The sequence below is a fragment of the Natator depressus genome, chromosome 2 (assembly GCF_965152275.1).
Source record: "Natator depressus isolate rNatDep1 chromosome 2, rNatDep2.hap1, whole genome shotgun sequence".
In the NCBI taxonomy this organism is placed as follows: domain Eukaryota; kingdom Metazoa; phylum Chordata; order Testudines; family Cheloniidae; genus Natator; species Natator depressus.
Genome location: NC_134235.1, coordinates 114,532,701 through 114,554,051, shown reverse-complemented (window position 1 = coordinate 114,554,051; position 21,351 = coordinate 114,532,701). Strand labels below are relative to the sequence as shown.

At 44.1% G+C, this 21,351-nt stretch overlaps 1 protein-coding gene and 1 long non-coding RNA gene across 3 annotated transcripts in view; one reads left to right on the top strand and one right to left on the bottom strand.

The window, feature by feature from the left end:
* The window catches only part of F13A1 (coagulation factor XIII A chain), a 90,126-nt gene extending 73,472 nt beyond the window's left edge, over positions 1-16,654 (bottom strand). Inside the window, exons 1-3 of the mRNA XM_074943177.1 lie at positions 16,565-16,654; positions 15,556-15,735; positions 3,373-3,561 (exon numbers count right to left, since the gene is read on the bottom strand). Coding sequence (XP_074799278.1) covers positions 3,373-3,561; positions 15,556-15,715 — 349 coding nt within the window. The 5' untranslated portion in view covers positions 15,716-15,735; positions 16,565-16,654. The remainder of the gene's footprint in view (positions 1-3,372; positions 3,562-15,555; positions 15,736-16,564) is intronic.
* LOC141981521 (uncharacterized) overlaps positions 1-21,351 on the top strand; it is a 54,759-nt gene that overhangs the window by 19,737 nt on the left and 13,671 nt on the right. Inside the window, exon 1 of one of the 2 annotated variants that reach the window (XR_012637813.1) lies at positions 11,187-11,286. The exons of the other annotated variant lie outside the window; for it this stretch is intronic. This is a non-coding gene — a long non-coding RNA (uncharacterized LOC141981521). Of the gene's footprint in view, positions 1-11,186; positions 11,287-21,351 lie in introns of those variants that run through there. 2 annotated transcript variants of the gene reach the window in all.

The window sequence follows — 21,351 nt, the reverse complement described above, 5'->3', positions numbered from 1 at the left end:
CTACTCTAAGTATTGTGAAATTCTGTCATCTCCTCAGGGAAAGACATCCTGCGGAAAGAATGGCGACTCTGAAACACTGCACTTTGAATCACTAGGAGAAAAGCAGCTAAGTCTTCCTTCATGAAAACTAGCTCCTTGTTCTCTTGCTTACCTACAGCTGAGGGCTTCCTAAGAGGTGCTCGAGTGCTTTCAGTTCCCATTGGAACCTACGAACATGAGACTGCAAAAAAGAACTACATACGAGATGCTCAGCAAGAAATAGCAGGATGGCTGAATCTGGATTTAGATTTGTGGAAATAATTTGCCACTCATTGATGGGGCCACACTGAGCAAGTTTGGCTCTGACTGGCAGAAGGTAGGGCTTTGTCCCGCTCAGCCAGGTGGGCCACATAAGGAGACTACCCTGTGCTGCTGCCCCTAAGCTAAAGAACAAGGTCCATTAGCTCATCCCTCTAAATGTCTGAGGTCACTATCATTTCCCACTGTGCTCCTGTTTAATAAAAAGGTTTGCTGTAGCTATTTGCTGGTGACTTCTCTCCTGTGCCTGGTCCAGACACAGCACTGGAGGGACTGACTGGGGTCAGGATGAGAGAGGCCAGTGGCTGGGCTGAGCATTTGGAAGTTGGGAAATGCAACGTTTGTGTCTGAATTACACAGAACACGGACTAGAATTGTGACCAAGCCCCAACAGATGGATCTGGATTTCAAACACTCCAAAGCTTTAAAAAGAAAAAGAAAAAAAAGTTTGGCTCTGGGGTTTTGGTTTGGTGCATCATAAAGAAAGGAGTCGATTGTAAAGTTATGATGTGGAACTGGGTTTGTATTGCAAGCTTCTCCACAGTGTTCAGATCCATCTCTAATGTGATCTAGGGGGAAGTCTTTACACTGACTTCAATGAGCACTGGATCATAGGTTCTTCTGCAACCACTGAAATACCAGACACTGCCCCTTGCATACCAGTACACTATGCATTCCCATGAAGCCATGGTGTGAAACTTGGAAGATGTATGTTGGGAAAGAGCCCTGTCGATGCACATGTATACTTTGTTTTATTGCATCATGTTATGTATGGGAAATGAATCTAAAAAGTTTTAGAATTCTTCAATAAAAAAATTAAAAACAAAGATCACTTTTATAAAGAATTCTGAAATTTGTTTTATTCATCATACATCACACAATGCAATAACAAACAAACTTTCCATTTTTCACTTCTTCAATCTATAGCTGTTTGTTTAAAGATATAAAGATGAATTGGAAAAGCCTTGAATTCAATTAAATCCCCAAAAGGACTAATAATCTTTGTGCATATTAAATTTTAAGGCACTTACAGATGTTCTAGCCAATCAGCTCATTAGACTACCACAACATGCCTCCTAACCCTAATTGAAATGAGAAGTAACAGAGTGGGAGGCGGGGGGAACTGCAGACTGCAACTTCTTCACCATGTATATGTTTAAAAGATAGAGTAACAAATCTAATAAGTGGATATATGATCATAATCCAAGAGCAGAAAAAAAATCAGTAATACAAGTTTTAAAATGCAGTTCTCAGGAAGCTATATTAAATGTCAATTCAAACTAATTTATACACAATCTATAACAGGAAGGAACAGAGATGTCTGAAAAAAAATTGAGAGAGAACTCAGGGTGAAATTGTGACTGTACCAAAAGCCCTCTGTATGGGGCAGCGTATGACTGTGCTGACCCAGAAGCAGAGTGGGAAGCAGTTTGTGACTCAGACTTGCAGTCTGTTTTCTCACTTTCCCCCGTCTTTTCCAAGGACATATCCTGCAGCCTATCCCCTGGCTGCACTGGCTGGTGCATTGGAGGAGGGGGTCATTTCCTCTCCCTGTGATGGAGGTATCTGGTGCAAGCGGTCACCATATGCCTGCTCTTATTCTCCTGAGTAGTTGTGCAGGATGACTCATGATCTGATCTTTATGATTGCAATACCTTTCTGATTCCAAGGTTGCAATCTTTTTCCCCCCTTGCCTAAGAATTTTCCAGTTTAATATATATTGAGCTGCAAGTACACATTATAGAAACTCTCACAGTTCTAGTGTTCTGTTTTTCCCCTTGTGCATAGAACTATTTTTTATATCAACACACACATTTCTGCCATTTCTCCTGACTACGATCTCGTGCTCTTTTCTCTAGATTCTCCGAAATTGCAAGTACAGTAACTCCTCACTTAACATCCTCCCGGTTAACGTTGTTTTGTTATGTCCCTGATCAATTAGGGAACATGCTCATTTAAAGTTGCGCAATGCTCCCTTATAAGTTGTTTGGCAGCCACCTGCTTTGTCCACTGCTTGCAGGAAGAGCAGCCTGTTGGAGCTAGCTGGTGGGGGCTTGGAACCAGGGTGGGCCGGCAGCTCCCCTAAGTTCCCTGTGCAGCGGCCGACCAGCTGGCTATCAATTGCCGGGCAGTTCAGGTGTCCCTCCCCTAACTGCTGTGTGCTGCTCCTACCCTATGCCTTGGAGCTGCTCCTGGGAGCCTCCTGCTTGCTGTGCAGTGGGTGGAGGGGAAGAGAGGTGCTGATGTCAGGGTGTCCCTCTCCCCCCACTCCTGTACCCCATCTCCACAGAACAGGGCGGGGGAGACACGACAGGGCTCAGGACTGAGGGAGCTTGCTGGCAGCAGCGGCTCTCTCAACTTGCTGATCTACTTAAAAAGGCAGTGTACGTAGAGTGGTGTACTTAAAGGGGCAATGCGCATCTCTCTCTCTCTCTCTCTCTCTCACACACACACACACGGTTTGTCTCTGTCTCACACACACATGCAGCCCCCGGCACTTTGGAAAGTGAAGGGAGTGGTGTGCTCCAGTGGGATAGCGTGGGTTCATCATCACATTCAGTTTCCGCAGGGAATATTTGCGAAAAAAATTTCCCTGGAACCTAACCCCCCCTATTTACATTAATTCTTATGGGGAAATTGGATTCTCTTAACATAAGTTCGCTTAAAGTAGCATTTTTCAGGAACATAACTACAATGTTAAGAGAGGAGTTACTGTAACAAGTTTTTCTAATCTGCCCACCACCACTATCATTTTGCCCTTAAACATAAACCAGCGATAACATTGGCAATCCAATATAGTAAAGTACAGCTTTTGAATATACATAGAGGGACAAACCCTGCTTACATTTCTCATTTGAGTAGTTCCATTGACTTAAATGAATGAGTAAGGCAAGCCGGATCCAGGCCCCATTTCAGCAAAGCGTTTAATGCACATGCTCAGCTTTAAGCACATCCTACTGTCTCACTGACTTTAATAGAAGATCAGGCCCTTAGATACTATATTATTTGGAACAGATATAGATATTCTATAAACTTTACTTTGCTAACACTACGTTGCTCCTGTTTGGCACTTACCTATAAGGTATTCCACCCAGAACTGGTCCCTTTCAGGTTTGTAAGGACGGTTGAAGTCAATTTGGATAAGGAAAGGCTGTCCACGGCGTACAATCAACTTAGGGTGGTAGTACTTGTCAGTACGGTGCTCCTGCTTGTTAACATCCTGGTCACCCTTGAACATGTGAACTTCCTTAACTTCCAAAAAATCTATGTACACACACAAAAGGGGGGGAAAGAAATCAGTTTCTTTGTTTCATACTGATACCATACCGCTTATGGGCTCTGATCCTGCTCATTCACTCACATTGAGTAGTACCTTACTTGGTAATAGCCCCACTGAAGTGGAGAGGAAAATCATCATCTGATTACATTTTATACCCACTTGGCACATGTGTAAATGTCTTTGTAGGGTTCGAGAGAGGAGAATCAGGCCACTTATATGAAATGAGTTATAAAATAGTCCAGTGCTCTAGGGGTGAATCAGGGCTGTGTCACAAGTGAGGCTGTTGACTATATAGGTTCCCTGTCTCATTGGTTGCAGAAGCTTGAAGGTGCATAGTGCAGGAGGCTTAGAATTGCAGGATGAGAAACAGAGTGTGGCGGGGCAACAGACTCTTCCTAAAAGTGGGGGGCCAAGAGGCCCCTCCCCCTATGAGGCCCTGCTCCTGACCCTCCTCTTACCCAAGGCCATGCCCCTACTCAAGCTGGGAGCCAGAGCTGGGCTGGGGACCCCAGGCTCCTCTACTTGCCCGAGGTGGGGGGCCCCAAAAGCTAGCCCCTGGCCTGTGTCCCCGCCGTCTGTGCCCCCAGCCCAGGGCAGGTGGAGGGGCCGTGGCTCCCCACAGCAGCCCGTGCGGCTCTTACCCCAAGGTGGATCCAGCTTCCAGCCTGGGGGCAGGGCCTCAGGGGCTAAGAGCCAGAGCCGGGCCATGTACATATGGATAGTATTTAAGGAATTATGTCTCTGTACTGAAAATTAGGTCCTTAAGGTCATGGAGTTAAGGTAGATCACCAAAAGATGACATGCCCCGGACATCTTCCTTTCAGGCAGGAGGTAACAGACACCTATCTCCCTGTCTGGTTATTTGGGTATTGAATGCCTCACAATGTATGCCTAGCGGAGCCTGGGGAGGAGTTAAGGATTGTAAAATCTACAAGAGAGAAATAAACAGGCTGTGTGTGTGTGTGCACGTGCGTGCGTGCGTCCTGTTTCTGAATAAACTCCAAGGATTGGTATGGAATATCTTGGGGTGGAAGGAAACACATGGGATCCCTCACCTAGGAGGCAAACTGGCAGAATGCATGTCTAATGAAAGGAAGGTCACAGCCAACCTGGCTGTAAAGTACTGTAAGGATTTTGGGGGTAAGCAATATTCTACAAGACATGAGAGGATCTTGTTAATTAAGTCTATGCTCTAGAATGTGTGTTATGACTGTATGTGTAACCATTTGTCTCCAATACTACTTCTTGCTAACACTTGAATCTCTACACTTTTTTACATAAACTTACACTTGATTTCACTGTAAACATATCTAAGTGCTGTGAGTTAAGCAGAGCGGTGATGTGAGGTGGAACTGGCAGAGCTGGGGTGTACTGTTTCTGTGGAAGCAGTGAATCTGTGAATACTGAGTGTGTCCAATGGAACAAGGGCTGGACACTTCAGGGAGACAGAGGGCTGGGGGTTTGGGATGTGCCAGTTGCTAGTCTGTAGGGTAACAGCATGGTCTGTGAGGCCTAGAGGGCACTGCTTGCATTTCCCGTGGCTGGTGGAATTGTGGAGCTCACCCATGGCAGGTACAGAAAAGGCTTCCTCACACTATTGGCAGGTGGTAGCAAGGTGCCTCACACCCCTGGGTATCCCCGGGAACCATCCCAAAAGAGGCACTCTCCAGAGCTTGGGTGGAAGGAAAAGGCTGGCTACACAGGGAAGCAGACCTCCTCCTCCTGGTGCTCAAGGTATGAGCACCTGGATACTGGGCTCTTCTGAGCAGATGTCACAACACTACAAAGTAAATATCACATCACAACAAAACCAGGGTGCCCAACCCGAGCTTGCTGAAAGTCAAGCTCCTTTGTCAAATTGGAACAGGGGTGGTTCAAGTGGATTAGGAATTCAACCTGAGCCCTGCATTACTCATATTTGCTAATGATCAGAGTGTTTGTTTTTGGCACAGCAGTGGGATGGTCTCCTCTGCTTCATTTTGGCCCAACAAGTTTCAAAATAGCCTCTGATTTTGGGTGCCCAACTTGAGACACCTTGGTCCAGCTGAAAGCATGGGTGTTGCATGTGGTCAGCGCTTCTGAAAAGCAGGCCAAAGGTGGACCCTAAATTGGGGATCCAAAAACTTATGTATCCAAAATCAGAGGCCACATCTGAAAATTTTGGCCCTGCTTCTTTTGACCCACTTGCTTGGTTCACGGGGAAAAATATCACTACAACAACAACTTAATTAAATCTTCTACTCAGGTTATTATATCATACCTATCACCAGGATACCTGAACTCCTTGCAGAAAATTTGCATGCTATTATCTCAAATGGGCTCACAGCGGTAGTTTGTTCCTAAAATGAGCCCTGGGCTAGAACAGCCACAGCACTCACACATATACAGGTGTATCTATCCCAAAACATTGGTGATCCTGGTAATTATAACAACGCATATGTTTGGGCACAATACATTAGAATTTTTCCCATACCTGGATGAAATCCCGATTACTAAAGTTAAGAGACTTAAAGAAGGTCTCATGAATGATGCAGATACATAATGCATACTGGAGGCAATTCTACTGTCTCTGAATTAAATTGTAATTCAGCAACACAGAGAACTGTGGTTACCCAGTTGGGGGCCGGGGGAATCTACTGCCTCATATGCCATCCTATTGGCCTGTTATGGGAACACTTTAATAAGGCATATCTCTGAGTGCACCGGAGTGGAACATACTGGTAGCAGTCAGAGGGTTAATCCTACCGTTATGGTAAAACTGTGTCACAAGCTGTTTCCCCATCTTCATTTTCACCATGCTTCACAGCACGTATCCCCCACTGAGCACTTCCATTCAGTTATGCTGTGATCTGAACTTGCATCATTCTGTCGCCAGTTGCATGAGTCAACTTTTCAAGAGCTCCTTCTGTTCTATCTAAAACGTGACTGTGAGAGGGAGCTTCCTAGGACTTTATGACGTAGGTATCCACATAAATACCTATTTAAGCTCCCATAAAGCTAGTATTTTTCCTGTTCCATTCGCTTTCTATGGCTTGCTTGCTTTCAACATTCCTGCCTACAGAATCCTCTGAATTTTCCTTAGAAGGCAGATACCCAAAGTATATTGGCTTGTTAGGCACTCAGCATTTTCCTTTCATATGGCTAGTGCCCTGCAACATAGGCGTTGGAGCACCCATGGAAAAAAATTAGCGGGTGCTTAGCACCTACTGGCAGCCAGCTCCCCACTCCCCCGCCTCCCGTCCGCCAGCGGCCCCGCTGATCAGTGCCTCCCCTCCCTCCCAGCGCCTCCTGCCCGGTGCAATCAGGAGTGCAGGAGGCTCTGGGTGGGAGAGGGAGGAGTGGGCATGGGATGCGCTCGGGGGAGGGGGCGGAACTGGGCAGGAAGAGGTGGGGCAGGGGTAGAGGGGGGTGGGAAGAGGCGGGGCACAGGAGGGGTGAGCACCTCCAGGGCGTGGAGGAAGATGGTGCCTGTGCCCTGCAAGATCTTTGCAAAAACTTGGACAGATTCATTCCTGTGTCTACACTACAGGCATAGGCCTTGGCACAGAGCCCCAGCAGCAGAAAGTCTGACAGGAAGGGTAATTTCAGCTGTGGAGAATGGTAGGAGCCTAGAGGGGAAGATGAGGGGGACAGCTCAGCTCAACTAGTAGACTGTGCTAGTCAGGGAGAATGTGTGGCTAGAGCAGCTGGAGGATGTGCTAATAAGCTTATCCCTGCGATAGCTTCCTCTGGTTTTGGAGCCTCTGGTGGAATTTAAAGCTACTCCCCCACCCCTTTCTGAAATCCCTTTAGGTTCCTCCTTTCCTGCCCAATCTTCCCTTGAGGATATCTCCCAGGCAGGGATGAAGCATTTTTTAAAAAAAAAAAAAATACAGCTTTAAATTAAGCTAATGCACGGCCTGTGTAGCCATTTGTTGGTAGAGCAGAGTGAAATTTCGATTTCCCATATAGATGACAATGGGTTAATTGTCATGGTTAGACTATCTGATGACAAGACAGAAGAAATGGGGGTTTACCTGGTGTTGTTTTGTGACTTGTGATAAATGCCCAATAATTAAAGTGGTTCCTTCCTGTAAAAACTGCTTTCTGCCAAGCTAGTCTGAAAGCTGTATGTATTGTAAATTGATGGACCTGAAGGTCAAAGTTCAAGTTCAGCTTGAAGCCATGTCTAGTCCCAAATCCTACCTCCAAGCTGAAAGTAGGGAGGCATCGGTGCCTAGTCACTAGAGTACCTGGCTAGGGGTCTGGAGACCAGTGTTCTATTTCTGAGTGCCACTAATTCCCTGTCTCACTTCTGTGCCTCAGTTTCCTCTTCTGAGAAATAGAGTTAATACCACCCACCTTGGTAGAGTGGTTTGAGATGCTTGGGTGAAAGGCACTTTATAAAAGATGTGATTTTTGTTAAAAAAAAAAAAAATCAGGCTCACCCAACCCCTTAAAGTCCTTTTGGTGGTTGTTCTAAAGCAGACACCCATAACACAGAACATCAGCAGTAAATGCTTCCAGTTACTACACCTCAACTTAAAAATGTTTGACATAAGGGGTGGAGCTCTACCTCACCACCACCCCGTATCAGGAAGTTTTGTCTTCCTTCTTTCCTCTCTGGATGTGCCCGCCCTTGCAAAAAGATCGTGGACCAGATCTTCAGCTGGCATAAACTGATGGAGTTCAAATGTGGCTGCAGCTATGCCAATTTGCACCAGCTTCAACAGTGCTATGCCAGTTCACACCAGCTGAGGATCTGGCCCTCTCTTTTGTAAATCTTTAACACAGGTGGGTTTGGGGAAACTGAGGCCCAGAGACATGTAAGTGGCTCTCGCAAGGTCACCCAGGAAGTCAGTGATAGAGTCAGGAATTAGGCTTCGATGGAGCTATGCACACTTGCACCATCTGGATATCTGACCCAGAATTTTCTTAAGCTTTCTGTGGGTGCTTTTGAATATGGAGTACCAGAACTGAACCTTAGACAGAAAATAGGTCCAGTTCATCCACTGATGTTAATGGAGTAACACACAGGATATATTTGGCCTAATGTTTCATTATCATTTCATGAAATAATTTGCAAGATGAATACCCTTCCCTGAATAGTCTATTTTAAACTACAGAAACAAAGTTCTGAGAATTATAATTAAAGAAATATTCTCCAGCTGACATTTCCTGCTGAGATCAGCTATGTCATATAGACCCAGCCTGTTTGAAAAATACCAGCGATACTTGTGGTTAGAGTTAGATAAATGACTATGCAAAAATGGCATCTTCTCACGCCACAGGGAACAGACTTAACTTATATTAGCTAACTTCATAACAAAACCATCTCCCCCACGCTCCTGCTAGCATCAATGCAGCTATGAAAGAATGAGCTGGATTCTATTTAACTTTACACACCCTCAGTCAAAAGGATCTGCCTGTAGGATCTTTATTACTGGTCAATATTGGACCCCTTGATTATCAACTGTCAGCATGAGTTTCCAGTGCTGAACTAGGGGAAAAAAACCACACCCATCTTTCATTTTAGGAATTTGTAAGCTAATGTTTCCACTTTCCATTGAAGACTACAGGGCCAAACTCACAGCTGGGTAAGCAAGTGTGGCTCTGTTCTAAACTGACTTGTGCTCCCTTACAATCATGGAGAATTTGGCTTGGAAAGCATTATATAAATTGCCAGGTATTATAATTTGATGAACAAATGTGATATGTAAATAATTAGGGGCTAAAACAGACCTCTGTATACTGCTCAAGTAAATCAGCTTTGCACAGAGGTTTTCCTTGGAAGCAGGGAGGCACAGAATCCAGCCTGTCCTCTCTGTGGGTGAAGGAGTTGTGGTCAGAGGATCTGTGGAGTAGTAGATTCAGAGTTCACACACTCATCCCTCACCCATTTTGCCCCAAGTCTCCCTTTTCTATCCTGGCACAAAAGTGGGGAGATAGGCACTGCTCTGCCGGGCAAGTGCAGTCCCCATTCATGACCTTCCTGCACCCGAGAACCCTACCATGAGCTACTTCCTATGTCACTGATCCCCTCTGCATCCCCCCTTGCTCAGGCCACTGAATAAAAATAAGTGTAGGCCCTCACAGCTGCATTAATGAAGGCCATGTACCTAATTTATTCCTTTTATAAGACTATTATTTACCAGGTATTGATTGATGAAGCTATTTAAAGTGTAGATAAGGACTCACAAGTAAATCATAAAGATACTGGGCTGAAAGGGGCCTCAAGCATTCATCTAGTCCAGCCCCTGCACGGAGGTAGGGCCAAGTATACCTAAGACCATCCCTGACAGCTGTTTGTCCAACCCGTTCTTAAAAACCTTCCAATGGGGATTCCACAGCCTCCCTTGGAAGCCTACTCCAGAGCTTAACTAGCCTTATAGTTAGGAATTTTTTCCTAACATCTAAACTAAATCTCCCTGCTACAGATTAAGCCAATTACTGCTTGTTCTACCTACAGTGGTTATGGAGAACAAATGGATCACTGTCCTCTTTATAACAGCCCCTAACATATTTGAAGACTCATCAAGTCCTGCTCAGTCTTCTTTTCTCAGAGGTCAATATGCCCAGTTTTCTTAACTTTTCCTCAGAGATCAGGTTTTCTAACCTTTTTATCATATTTATTGGTCTCCTCTGGACTCTCTCCAATATGTGCACATCTTTCTTAAAGTGTGGTGCCCAAACCTGGACACAGTACTCCAGCTGAGGCTTCACTAGTGCCAAGAAGAGTGAGACAATTGCCTCCCCTGTCTTACATATGACATTCCTGTTAATATACACCAAGGATTAGCTTGTGTTTTTTGTTTGGTTGGTTTTTTTGGTCACTGCATTATATTGTTGACTCATATTCACTTTGTGGTCCATTATAACTCCCAGAGCCTGTTCAGTACCTAACCAGTAATTCCCCATTTTGTAGTTGTGACTTTCATTTTTAAAAAGTGTAGTACTTTGCACTTGTCTTTATTGTATTTCATTTTGTTAATTTCAGATCAATTCTCCAATTTGTCAAAGTCATTTTCAATTCTAATCCTGTCTTCCAAAGTGTTTGCAACCCCTCCCAATTTGGTGTCATCCACAAATTTCATATTTTCCACTCCATTATCCAGATCATTAATGAAAATATTGACTAGTACCAGACCCACCACTGACCCCTGTGGGACCGCACTTGATACACCTTCCTAGTTTGACAGAGAACCATTGACAGCTATTCTTTGAGTATGATCTTTCAACCAGTTATGCACCTACCTTATAGTAACTTCATCTAGACCATATTTATGTTTGCTTATAAGATTGTCATGGGGGACTGTGTCAACAGCCTTACTAAAGATCAAGATAAATCACATCTACAGTTTCCCCCCTATCCACTGGGCAAGTAACTGTGTCAAAGAAGTAAAATAGATTGGTTTAGCATGATTTGTTCTTGACAAATCCATGCTGGCTATTCCTTATAATCCTATTATCCTCCAGGCGCTTACATATTGTTTAATAATTTGTTCAGTATCTTTCCAAATATCAAAGTTAGGCTGACTGGTCTATAATTCCCAAGGTCTTCTTTGTTGCTCTTTTTAAAGAGAAGTCCTATGTTTGCCCAGTCCTCTGGGACCTTACCAGCCCTCCAGGAGTTCTCAAAGATAATGGATCCAAGATTGATTCAGCTAGTTCCTTAAGTACCCTAGGTTGAATTTCATCAGGCCCTACTGACTTCAATACATCTAACCTATGTAAGTATTTTTTTAACCTCTTCTTTCCCTATTTTGGCATGCGTTCCTTCCCCCTTGTTATTAATATTAATTCTGCTATGTATCTGGTCACAAGTAACCTTTTTGGTGAAGACTGAAGCAAAAATAGGTGTTAAACACCTCCGCCTTCTTCGTGTTGTCTGTTATTAGTTCTTGTTCCCCCACTAAGTAGAGGGGCTGTACTTTACTTTGTCTTTCTCTTGCTCCTAATGTATTTATAGAATCTCTTCTTATTGTAATATATTTCTTTTGCTAGATGGAATTCATTTTGTGCCTTAGCCTTTCTGATTATGCTACTACATACTTGTGCTATTCTTTTATACTCATATGAATAAGGGTTGCAGGAGTATGTCCTTGTCTTTTCTCATCATCAGCTGTATGCTGCCTTGTGGGAAACGGATCTAGAACAAACCAGAGAGGGAAATGTCTGTTTGATGTAAAAATGCTCAAAATATTTCTTACTGCTGCCCTTCTGGAAAAGTCCAATGGAATTTAAAAGGGATGAAACTTTCGTAGCAGTTACTCAGGAATCCTATAGAATTAAACAGAGAATAGTAACCTTGCGCTAGAGTTTTTAAAACTGCTGATCGATCTAATAGGGAGTTGTATCCTTTCTGTGGATGGAGTTATGACAGACTTTGGGGTTTAAAATTGTATATAAAGAAAGTTTATCATAACCCCACCCACAGAGAGGACATGATAAACATTCTCTACATAGAATTTTAAACGCTGCCCAAAGAAAGGATACAATTCCTGATTAGAATGATCAGCAGGTTTAAAAACTCTAGAGCAAGGTTACTATTCTTTATTTAATTCTATGTGACTTTTCCATTTGGGAATCCTGAGTTCCCCATTTCCCACTCTAGTTTGCTCTGGATCCTTTTCTTACAGGCAGAGGCATACAGCCAATGGTGAACTAACAGAGCCCTGGAGGTTGAGGTCAATATTTTGTCAGAGCCAAAGCAATTTTTTTCCTCGTGGCTGGGACATCTGCTCACCTCCCTCCCTCCGATTTACCAAAACTCCATTTTAAGAAGAAAAGGAGGACTTGTGGCACCTTAGAGACTAACCAATTTATTTGAGCATGAGCTTTCGTGAGCTACAGCTCACTTCATCGGATGCATACTGTGGAAATTGCAGAAGACATTATATACACAGACACCATGGAACAATACCTCCTCCCACCCCACTCTCCTGCTGGTAATAGCTTATCTAAAGTGATCATCAAGTTGGGCCATTTCCAGCACAAATCCAGGTTTTCTCACCCTCCGCCCCCCCCACAGACAAACTCACTCTCTTGCTGGTAATAGCCCATCCAAAGTGACCACTCTCTTCACAATGTGTATGATAATCAAGGTGGGCCATTTCACTTTAGATAAGCTATTACCAGCAGGAGAGTGGGGTGGGAGGAGGTATTGTTCCATGGTGTCTGTGTATATAATGTCTTCTGCAATTTCCACAGTATGCATCCGATGAAGTGAGCTGTAGCTCACGAAAGCTCATGCTCAAATAAATTGGTTAGTCTCTAAGGTGCCACAAGTCCTCCTTTTCTTTTTGCGAATACAGACTAACATGGCTGTTACTCTGAAACTCCATTTAAGGCTGACAAGATCATTAACTTATGTCAGGAAATCTCATGAGTCTCCCAGTGGAATGATGTTATGCAAAGCTGCTCTCTCATGACATCGCGTCAACTCCCTCCCAATGCAGGAACACTCCACAGAAAAGTTGCAGAGCCCCCTATTGACAGAAATTGCATGTGGGACTTCTGTGCAGTTGGCGGAAGAGTGGAATGTGATGCGTCCAGTGGTCAGGGTGCTGACCTGAGAGCTAAAAGTTCAATCCCTTCTTCTACCACAAACTTTTGTATGACCTTGTACAAGTCACTTATTATCCCCATTTGTAAAATGGGGGACTAACAGCACTTCCTATGTCCTAGAGGTGCTGTGAATATAAAATCCTTTGGCGATTGTGAGATATTGTGGTAGCATTGGCATGGAAGCAGCTTAGGCAGAAAGCATGCTCATTGACACAGGACTCGGCTCCCTGGCACGTCCTGTCCTGCTGGCAAATTCTTACCTTGTGCTTGTCTGCACAACACTGCACCTGCTCTGTGCAGCAAGCACCAACCCCAAAATGCAATACTCAGCCAGAGTTATGTGTAAGACATGCTGGTCTAAAAAATAAGAGGCCAGGTAATTCCTACTGTTATTTCTGAAAATACGGTGAAAACAGCAGCAATTCCCCCCTCTGTGCAGTTGGCGGAAGAGTGGAACGTGATGCGTCCAGTGGTCAGGGTGCTGACCTGAGAGCTAAAAGTTCAATCCCTTCTTCTACCACAAACTTTTGTATGACCTTGTACAAGTCACTTATTATCCCCATTTGTAAAATGGGGGACTAACAGCACTTCCTATGTCCTAGAGGTGCTGTGAATATAAAATCCTTTGGCGATTGTGAGATATTGTGGTAGCATTGGCATGGAAGCAGCTTAGGCAGAAAGCATGCTCATTGACACAGGACTCGGCTCCCTGGCACGTCCTGTCCTGCTGGCAAATTCTTACCTTGTGCTTGTCTGCACAACACTGCACCTGCTCTGTGCAGCAAGCACCATCAAACACCCTGCAGATTCTTTTCAAAGTGTATTTTTCTGGCTATGCCGACTGCATTTTCCTCAGTTCTGCTGGAATAACATTGCTAAGGGATAATGTGAGGGAAACGAGTCCCCTCAGAAGCAGTGACTCTTTCCAGGCAGATTCTCCCCTTCAGCACATTCTGATACAAAAGAACCTCTACACTTATCTAGTTAGAGGCTGAGTTCTAGGCCATCAGCTTCCTTGCCTTGTACATTAATAATCTCTTGGCCTGCCAGTGAGGCAGGAGGAGGATGTTTCAGGCTTCTCACTACCTTTTACTTGCCCTGAAAGCTTTAATTTTGTTGGTGGAAAAACCCCATGAAAATCTCCCCCAACTCTACCCTTATACATGGGTTCTGATCCAAAGCTTCTCAAAAGTCAGTGGGAGTCTTTCCATTGACTTTAATGGGCTTTGGTTCGGGCCCACAACACAACTTCTCTAATCTTCCTCTCAGGCTTCCAAAGACCTTAGGCTTCCCTGATTTTATTCATGTTTCTCCTTTGAGATCCACAGTAGTCTGAGATGGAGCTTCTTATGTCATGTTTCACTGCGCTACAGTATATCAAAACTCAAACCAACATACAACAGCAAGGATGTTTGAAAAGCATAGCCCACGGTTCCACTCTTAACACAACAAATTCTTGCCTGTTTTTAAGTGATGTTTATTAAAGAAACATTTATGTATTAGAATGGGAAGGGTGGGTGAATTTGTGGTTAAGGCACAGGATTAGGGTGAAGGATCAAGGCTACACAGTCTTCATGTGCAACTTTGAGCAAGTGACTAAAGCTCTCCAATTCCTCAGTTTCTTCATCTGTAAAATGGGGATATTACTACTTACCCACTTTTGTTATACTTTGAGATCCTTGGCTGAAAATTGTTGTAGGAGTTTCATGTATTATTATATCATACTGCCCTGCTCTGCGGAACTAGCTCACCTATTAATTTCAAATAATGTTTGTTATAAATTTAGCCTCTTAGGTTAGTGAATCATTCAAGCGTCAATCCTGATTTTCATATTATTTTCAGCTGGCATGTGAACCTGTTTGTTCCAAAGACTTAGAACTGTTACTCAGTGTTGGTTGACATACAAGTCACGTATCATCAATTCTGATCCCGGATTGTAAACTTTGTAACCAGGAGCATAACAAGCAATTTCTGGTAATTTTAAAGACTAATTCAAGATTTGAAAACATTTTCAGAAATAACCCGCAATCATCTGAACGCTTTTGAACAACAAATGATATGACCCCCACAAGTCACAATGAACTGAACTCAGTGTTATAGTTGTCAAAATATTCCCGAATCTTCCTCCTCCCTCTACTATTTGACATCGTGAACCTGGGGCAGTCCACTTAATTTCTCTGTGCATCAACTTCTCTGCCTGTAAGAGAGACATAACTTCCTTTCCTCTTTCTGATGGGGATGGTGCAAATCTTCATTCATTAAGGTCTGTAAAGGCCTTTGAGATCCTCAAATGAAAGGAGCTACAGAAGTACAACAAATTATTATTACCTAACTTTGTTATTACAAGCGTTTTTGTTTTACTTTGTAGACATAAACGTAGCTACTGGAAATATAGAAAGGGTTCAACTCTTAAAATGTGCAGTACACTGTACCTTTCAGGTTAAATCCCCTAGGTACCAAACCAGTCATCTCCATGACAGGGACCTCATCTTCTTCAGCATTGGAGATGTTTGGAGGGAGGGCTCTGCGGCCACTCAGGCTAGGGGGAATTGTTTTTTTTTTCTCTTTGTCAGTGTGCGTTGGTTCAGACATTCTTACAGTGTTGCAATCCCCTAAAAGGAAAAAGGAGAGCAAGAGAAAAGCAAAGTGAGCTATAGCCCCACATCTAAGAGGGAGAAACAAATAACAAGTGTGCGATGCCAATGCGCTACACATTTTCAGACTCACATAAATAAAACAAAGGCAGAAAGCATCAGTCTAATGATGGATTACAATCCCCTGAGGCTTGGAAGGTCAAAATATATGAAAAAGAGAAGAAAGAATAAACCCAACCACAAAAGCGTTTGTCTGGGAATAGCAAGACTTTGAAACATTTGGGAGATTCCATGGGTTAGGATTAAATACATACATACATACATAACCCTCCAAAAAGGCATCACTGCAGATTAAGTGGTGAATTAATATCTCTGGTGAGTGACTCTCACAAATTCTCTACCCTGATTTAATACAAACACATAAATTATACTGCATCATGAGTCCAAAACAATAGAAAGTGTTTGAAATGAATGCTATCATATTTTGTATAGGGTTTCTACATATTTTAAATACACAAAATATCTGAAGATTTGCCCACAGACACCCAGACAATAAAATCACCTCCCACACCCTGCAGGTTTCAAGAAAAAGGGAACAAAAACTTTTCCTCCACTTACTTCTCTAGAGTAAATCAATTAAAGGGAAATTGCAGATATTGGATGATAAGAGATTTCTCTTTGAGGTAGCATAAAGCTGGTGTGTGTGTGTGTAAGGCACTGCAGCCTGCTCAGAAAAATACCCAATGCTGAGAACTCAGTTTCTTCCAAATACCCATTTAAGCAGCATTTCAAAATGTGGCAATTAGTTAATAGCATTTTGAAGAAAGTATTTAGCTAGCCAGGGTACCTTCTTTTCAGATGTTCTCTTTTCTGCTCCTGGTAGACGTTCTCAAGTGCGATGAAATCTGGCAATAGTTGGGGGCTCTTAAGTAACTGCAGTATATCCCCTTCCCTTCCCCACCCCCCTGCAGGGCTGGGAGACTTCCCTTCTTGGCAAGCCCTCCCCACGCCACCTCCAGGCAGCAGCAACAGCTGCTGGAGCCTTGGGTATCTCTCACTCTTCTGCCCCACCTCCCCCACATATACATCAGGAGGATTTCAATATACAATTTTCAGTGTATATGGTAAAATAAGTTTTGCCATGCTGCTTCATGTAGAGGTCTCGCGCCTTAGCTGTGGCAAAGCAGAACACAGCATCAGCTTGGGAGCCGGGGGAGCGGGGAGAGAGGAGAGTGGGAAAGTAGCTATAAGGCACCTTTACTGCTCCACACTCCTGGGGCTAATCCTATAACCTCTCATGGCTGCTCAAAGTTGTGCCAGATGCACAGCCCCCAAGGGGCTATTATGCCATCTGGGGATTGCCAGATTATAAAGGGGCATGCCCCTTCCCTTAATCATGCCCCTGAAGACAATGGCACAGATCCAGTCGTGCTAGCTCTGGGCTACTTGGGCTTGCCACATTAGGGAATTTCAGCCAGCTGGTTAAACTTGCTGTATTGCCTCTTTGCATCGCTAGAGTGGTGCACAGGGGCTATGTGGATCTGTCCCAAAGCTGGGTTATTTGTTTCACTCAGTCTTAAATACAGGCCAGCTCCTTAGTTGATGTAAATCCATACAGATGCATTGAAATCAATTTACACCACTTGAGGATCTGGCCCAGAGCCTATATTGTGCATGAAAAAATTTCCCACATACATTGAAGTTTTCTGCATGCAAATATCTACATGCACAATTTTGCAAGTGCAAAATTAAAAAGTCACGTTTATCAATCTGGGCCTGTCTAGCTGCAGTTAAAGGGCCACAGCTTGGGGAATTAAATCATCCTTCTGTCTCAACATGTATGAGCTGCTCTTTTACAGATAAGTCCTAATCCTCCTGTAATATGATTTGATCTGTTTTTCAGTGTACTTGTTTACTTCATGCATTAGACAACAGTTTGTGAAATCATTTCCCTGTTCCCCCATGTGTGGATCCTTCATACACCAATGAGGATGGGGTGGGGGAAAAATATTTAAAGACCAAGGGCAGGTATAACACATGCAATAACTTTTACTTCTTACAATCGACAAATTTCAGGTTGATGCTGTCCCTTTAATGGTCAACAGGAGTCAATTGGTAGAATAAGCCACATGCTACTCTTCACTGCACAGCGTGCAGTAGCAAAGTGTGCTCTGATCTCCTCAGCATCAACGTAATCCCCCTCCATTGCCTCCAGGCACGTGAGGCTCCCCCTCCGCCCCACATAGTAAGAGTTTGTGGGCAGAGAAAATGCATGCACTGAAGAGCAGCTGTTTTGTATGGTCAGCGCTCCTGCTCTTCACATGCATTGCAAGCTGAAACTCTCCTGGGAGTTAGTCCCCTGATGGACTCAGCAGGAGTGGCCAGGCCCCACAAGGGGAGTGTTGATGGAGCTGCTGGCATTGGAAGACATCACGACACCCGGAGAGCTGCTTACACCTAAAGAGTTGTGCACAGGTCCCGGGTCAGGTGGGGCCAAATGGAACTCCACAAGTGGCAATTTTTAAAGTAGAAATCTAGAGCTTTTCCCACGTAGGGATAACCTACGTCACCCCCGTGGTTAGCTAAGGAGCACAGTGAAGTAAAGCAAGTATTGTTTTAGGAGTGAGAGAAACTCCTGTGATTAACATATAATGAACAACACACAGTCAGTGCTCAGTAAATAAAAACCATTAGTCCTTGATTTCCCATACTCTGAAAGACAACCTCACGTGTAATATAATGACTAGAAAGCAATTTGAGACACTTGCTGAGGTCTGATCCTCACCAGTGGAATGGCCCCCTGGGGCCATTTTAAGGTGGTAGAATTTAGAGCAGTCTTAAATCCAGCTCCAGCAGTAGGGGAAGGAGGAGCAGAAATCCATCTTAGAGTCAGCTTTGCATCCCTTCTCCCACGTCTCACTCAGCTGCACTGAGATCTGCTCTGGCACAGCTGAAGAGTAAGCCAGGAGGCCTAATTCTGATATCATTTGCACCTGATGTGTCAGGAATAACTCCATTAACTCAATGGAGTTACATGAGGGTAAATTAGTGTGAAGGGAGACTCAGCTCAGTGTCCAGCTAGTGGCTGCTAGTTGGCAGCAGACACAATGTGCATACAATAAACAGACATACTTGTGCACAAACTGGCTGGTGGAGATCACCCCTTACTTACAGCACGATGTATGTGATCATTTAATCAGATCAGACCACTCATCATGTTGCAGTCAGGATTAGAGACTGAAAAGACGGGCATCTGGCATTCTGTCCCCCACACAGAGAGCTATTGCCTACAGTCCAGTAATGTAAATTCAGGATTAAACTGTCTGCTGGCATAACTCCATTGAAATCATGCCTTGAATTACAACGGTAGAGAATTTGGCCATACTCCTACCCTAGCTCTTAACATAGCTAAGTACCTAATAGTAAAGAACTGGCATCATCAGCCTGTTCAGCTGAAAATGGGAATTCCCCACTCCCTGGATGCAAATTGGAATTCCCAGCTCCTCGCTTTGCACCTTGTGCCATCATGTACACTGCATGCAATGTGGGTGTAAAATGCCAGCTAGTCAGAATTCTCTGCTGACTTACATGAGTGGTGGTGGCTTTATGCCCACTTTGCACAGATGTAAATGGCAACACAAGAGCAGACAGGATACAATCAGGGCCAAGGGCCTTTTAGTTTTATTTTAAATTTCAACAGAATCCCTTTTCGATCTCCCCCCACATAAATAACGGGCATCATCTGAATAGTATTGGGAACTGGTACGTGCTGCCTTGGGACAACAGAGCATTGTCTGGGGATGGTTACATTTGTTTCTAGTCTATGATTTCTCTATACCATGGCTCATGATCCAGCCTTTCAGTTTCCTGAATTGTGGCTGCTGCAGTGACATTACAAAAACTGACATAAATATTGCTTCTATCCTGTGTCTGTCAGGGGCCTGCAACACAAATAAAAAATTCAGCCCCCAGAGGAAGTCATGCGCTTCCCCAAGTGGCTGCGGTGCTGTCAGAGCTAGGAGGAAAGCTATCAGTCAGAGAGGGTGAACAAACGGACAGAGTGGCCCAATCATATTCAATCCGTAGTGCTTAAACACCTGGTGGATGCAATACCCCTCTGTGCCCATTCCCATCTTTCAGGAGACCTCTGGGGAGCTTTCACAAGTCTGGTAATGACACTGACAGCAGAGAGACCACATTTGCAACAGCAATGGGGCTTTGCATCCAGGGAGCGTAATGTTCTCTAGATTGAAATTTATTTATTGTGGGGGGAGTGATGCAAATTCATGCTTATGACAGCTCCAGATAGCAGGGGTTTTCTCATTGCTGTGACTTCCTAGGAATGGCTCTCCCTCACCTATTAGCCTGTACTGACCTTAATTTACCTTCCTTTGGAGCAGCGGCTGGATGGCTCAAATCTGTTGACAGAAGGGGTGATGCACTAGGATAAATGGAGAGCAGAAAGCCCTGGTTTCCCTTTAGTGCCATTAAAAATAATTAATGATGCACTGTAAAGTCTGGTGATAGAGCACTCTTCTTTGTAAAGTTGCCACTCCACTGTAAACTGCTGGAAACCAATGAGTCAACTGCAGTTTCTCAGGAACAGCCTTCCCAAGTTCACAGGCCTGATCCAAAGTCAGCTGAAGTCAATGTGATTTTTTTCCACACAGAGAGAGAATTTTTTCTTCATTTTTAAAGTTAAGCATGTGAGTAATCCTCTCCCACTCAGGGTAAGTCTACATTGCAAAGTAAGCCCAGGGCTAGAAGAACTCATGTTAGCAGATTCTGGATTTGTTAACCTAGGGTTTGAGCATCTATACTCATTTGTAACCCCAGCTTAGGAATGGTTGAACCCTGGGTCCCAACGTGAGGCTCCAGCATTTACATTGCATTATGCAGGCCCAAGTCCAAGCACCCATATCCCAAACTTCCTGGTGCCCTCCTAAAATGTGGCTGCTTTAGCCCTTTGTTCATAGTGTAGCATGAGAAAACTTGACCTTCCATCAACCTTGACTTTCCAGAGGACAAAAACAGTTGGCTCATGGGATTGTGGGATGCTTTTGGTGGCCTGCCAGAGCACAAATCCAGTGGGGCTGCATCTGCACTGCAAAGCAATAGAGCTTATACCCTGGGTCCTGGCTTGACTTAGGCTCAGATCATCCATCCATCCCCGCCCAAAGGCTCCTGGGGCCTGGGTCTAAGCCTTGGGTTTGAGCCCTGGGTTAACATGATTTCTGTGTAGATGGAAAAGGAGTTAGGCTTGAGCCTGAGTTCAAACCCTGGGCTTACACTACAGTGTAGACATACCCTTAACCACATTGATTCAAGCAGGTGTTTAAGGGTATGTCTACATTAGCTGACGCAGGGCCATAAAAGCTTCGTGTCTGAATGGAAAGACGGAGGCAACCTTTGCTGTAGCTATCTCTATACACTCCAACTATATTATGGAAGAGTCTCTAGTGAAACTGCTTCTTTGGCTTCTCCTGAAGACAGTTATCAAAGTGGGGTGTTGACCATCTTTCTGTTCCAGCACTGACCAGCATCTTTGTACAGATGAGCTGAGTAATTTATTAATTAAGGAACTGTGCAGTTTAAGAAGGAGGTGCAAGGGTGAGTTGTAAAACATCCCAACTG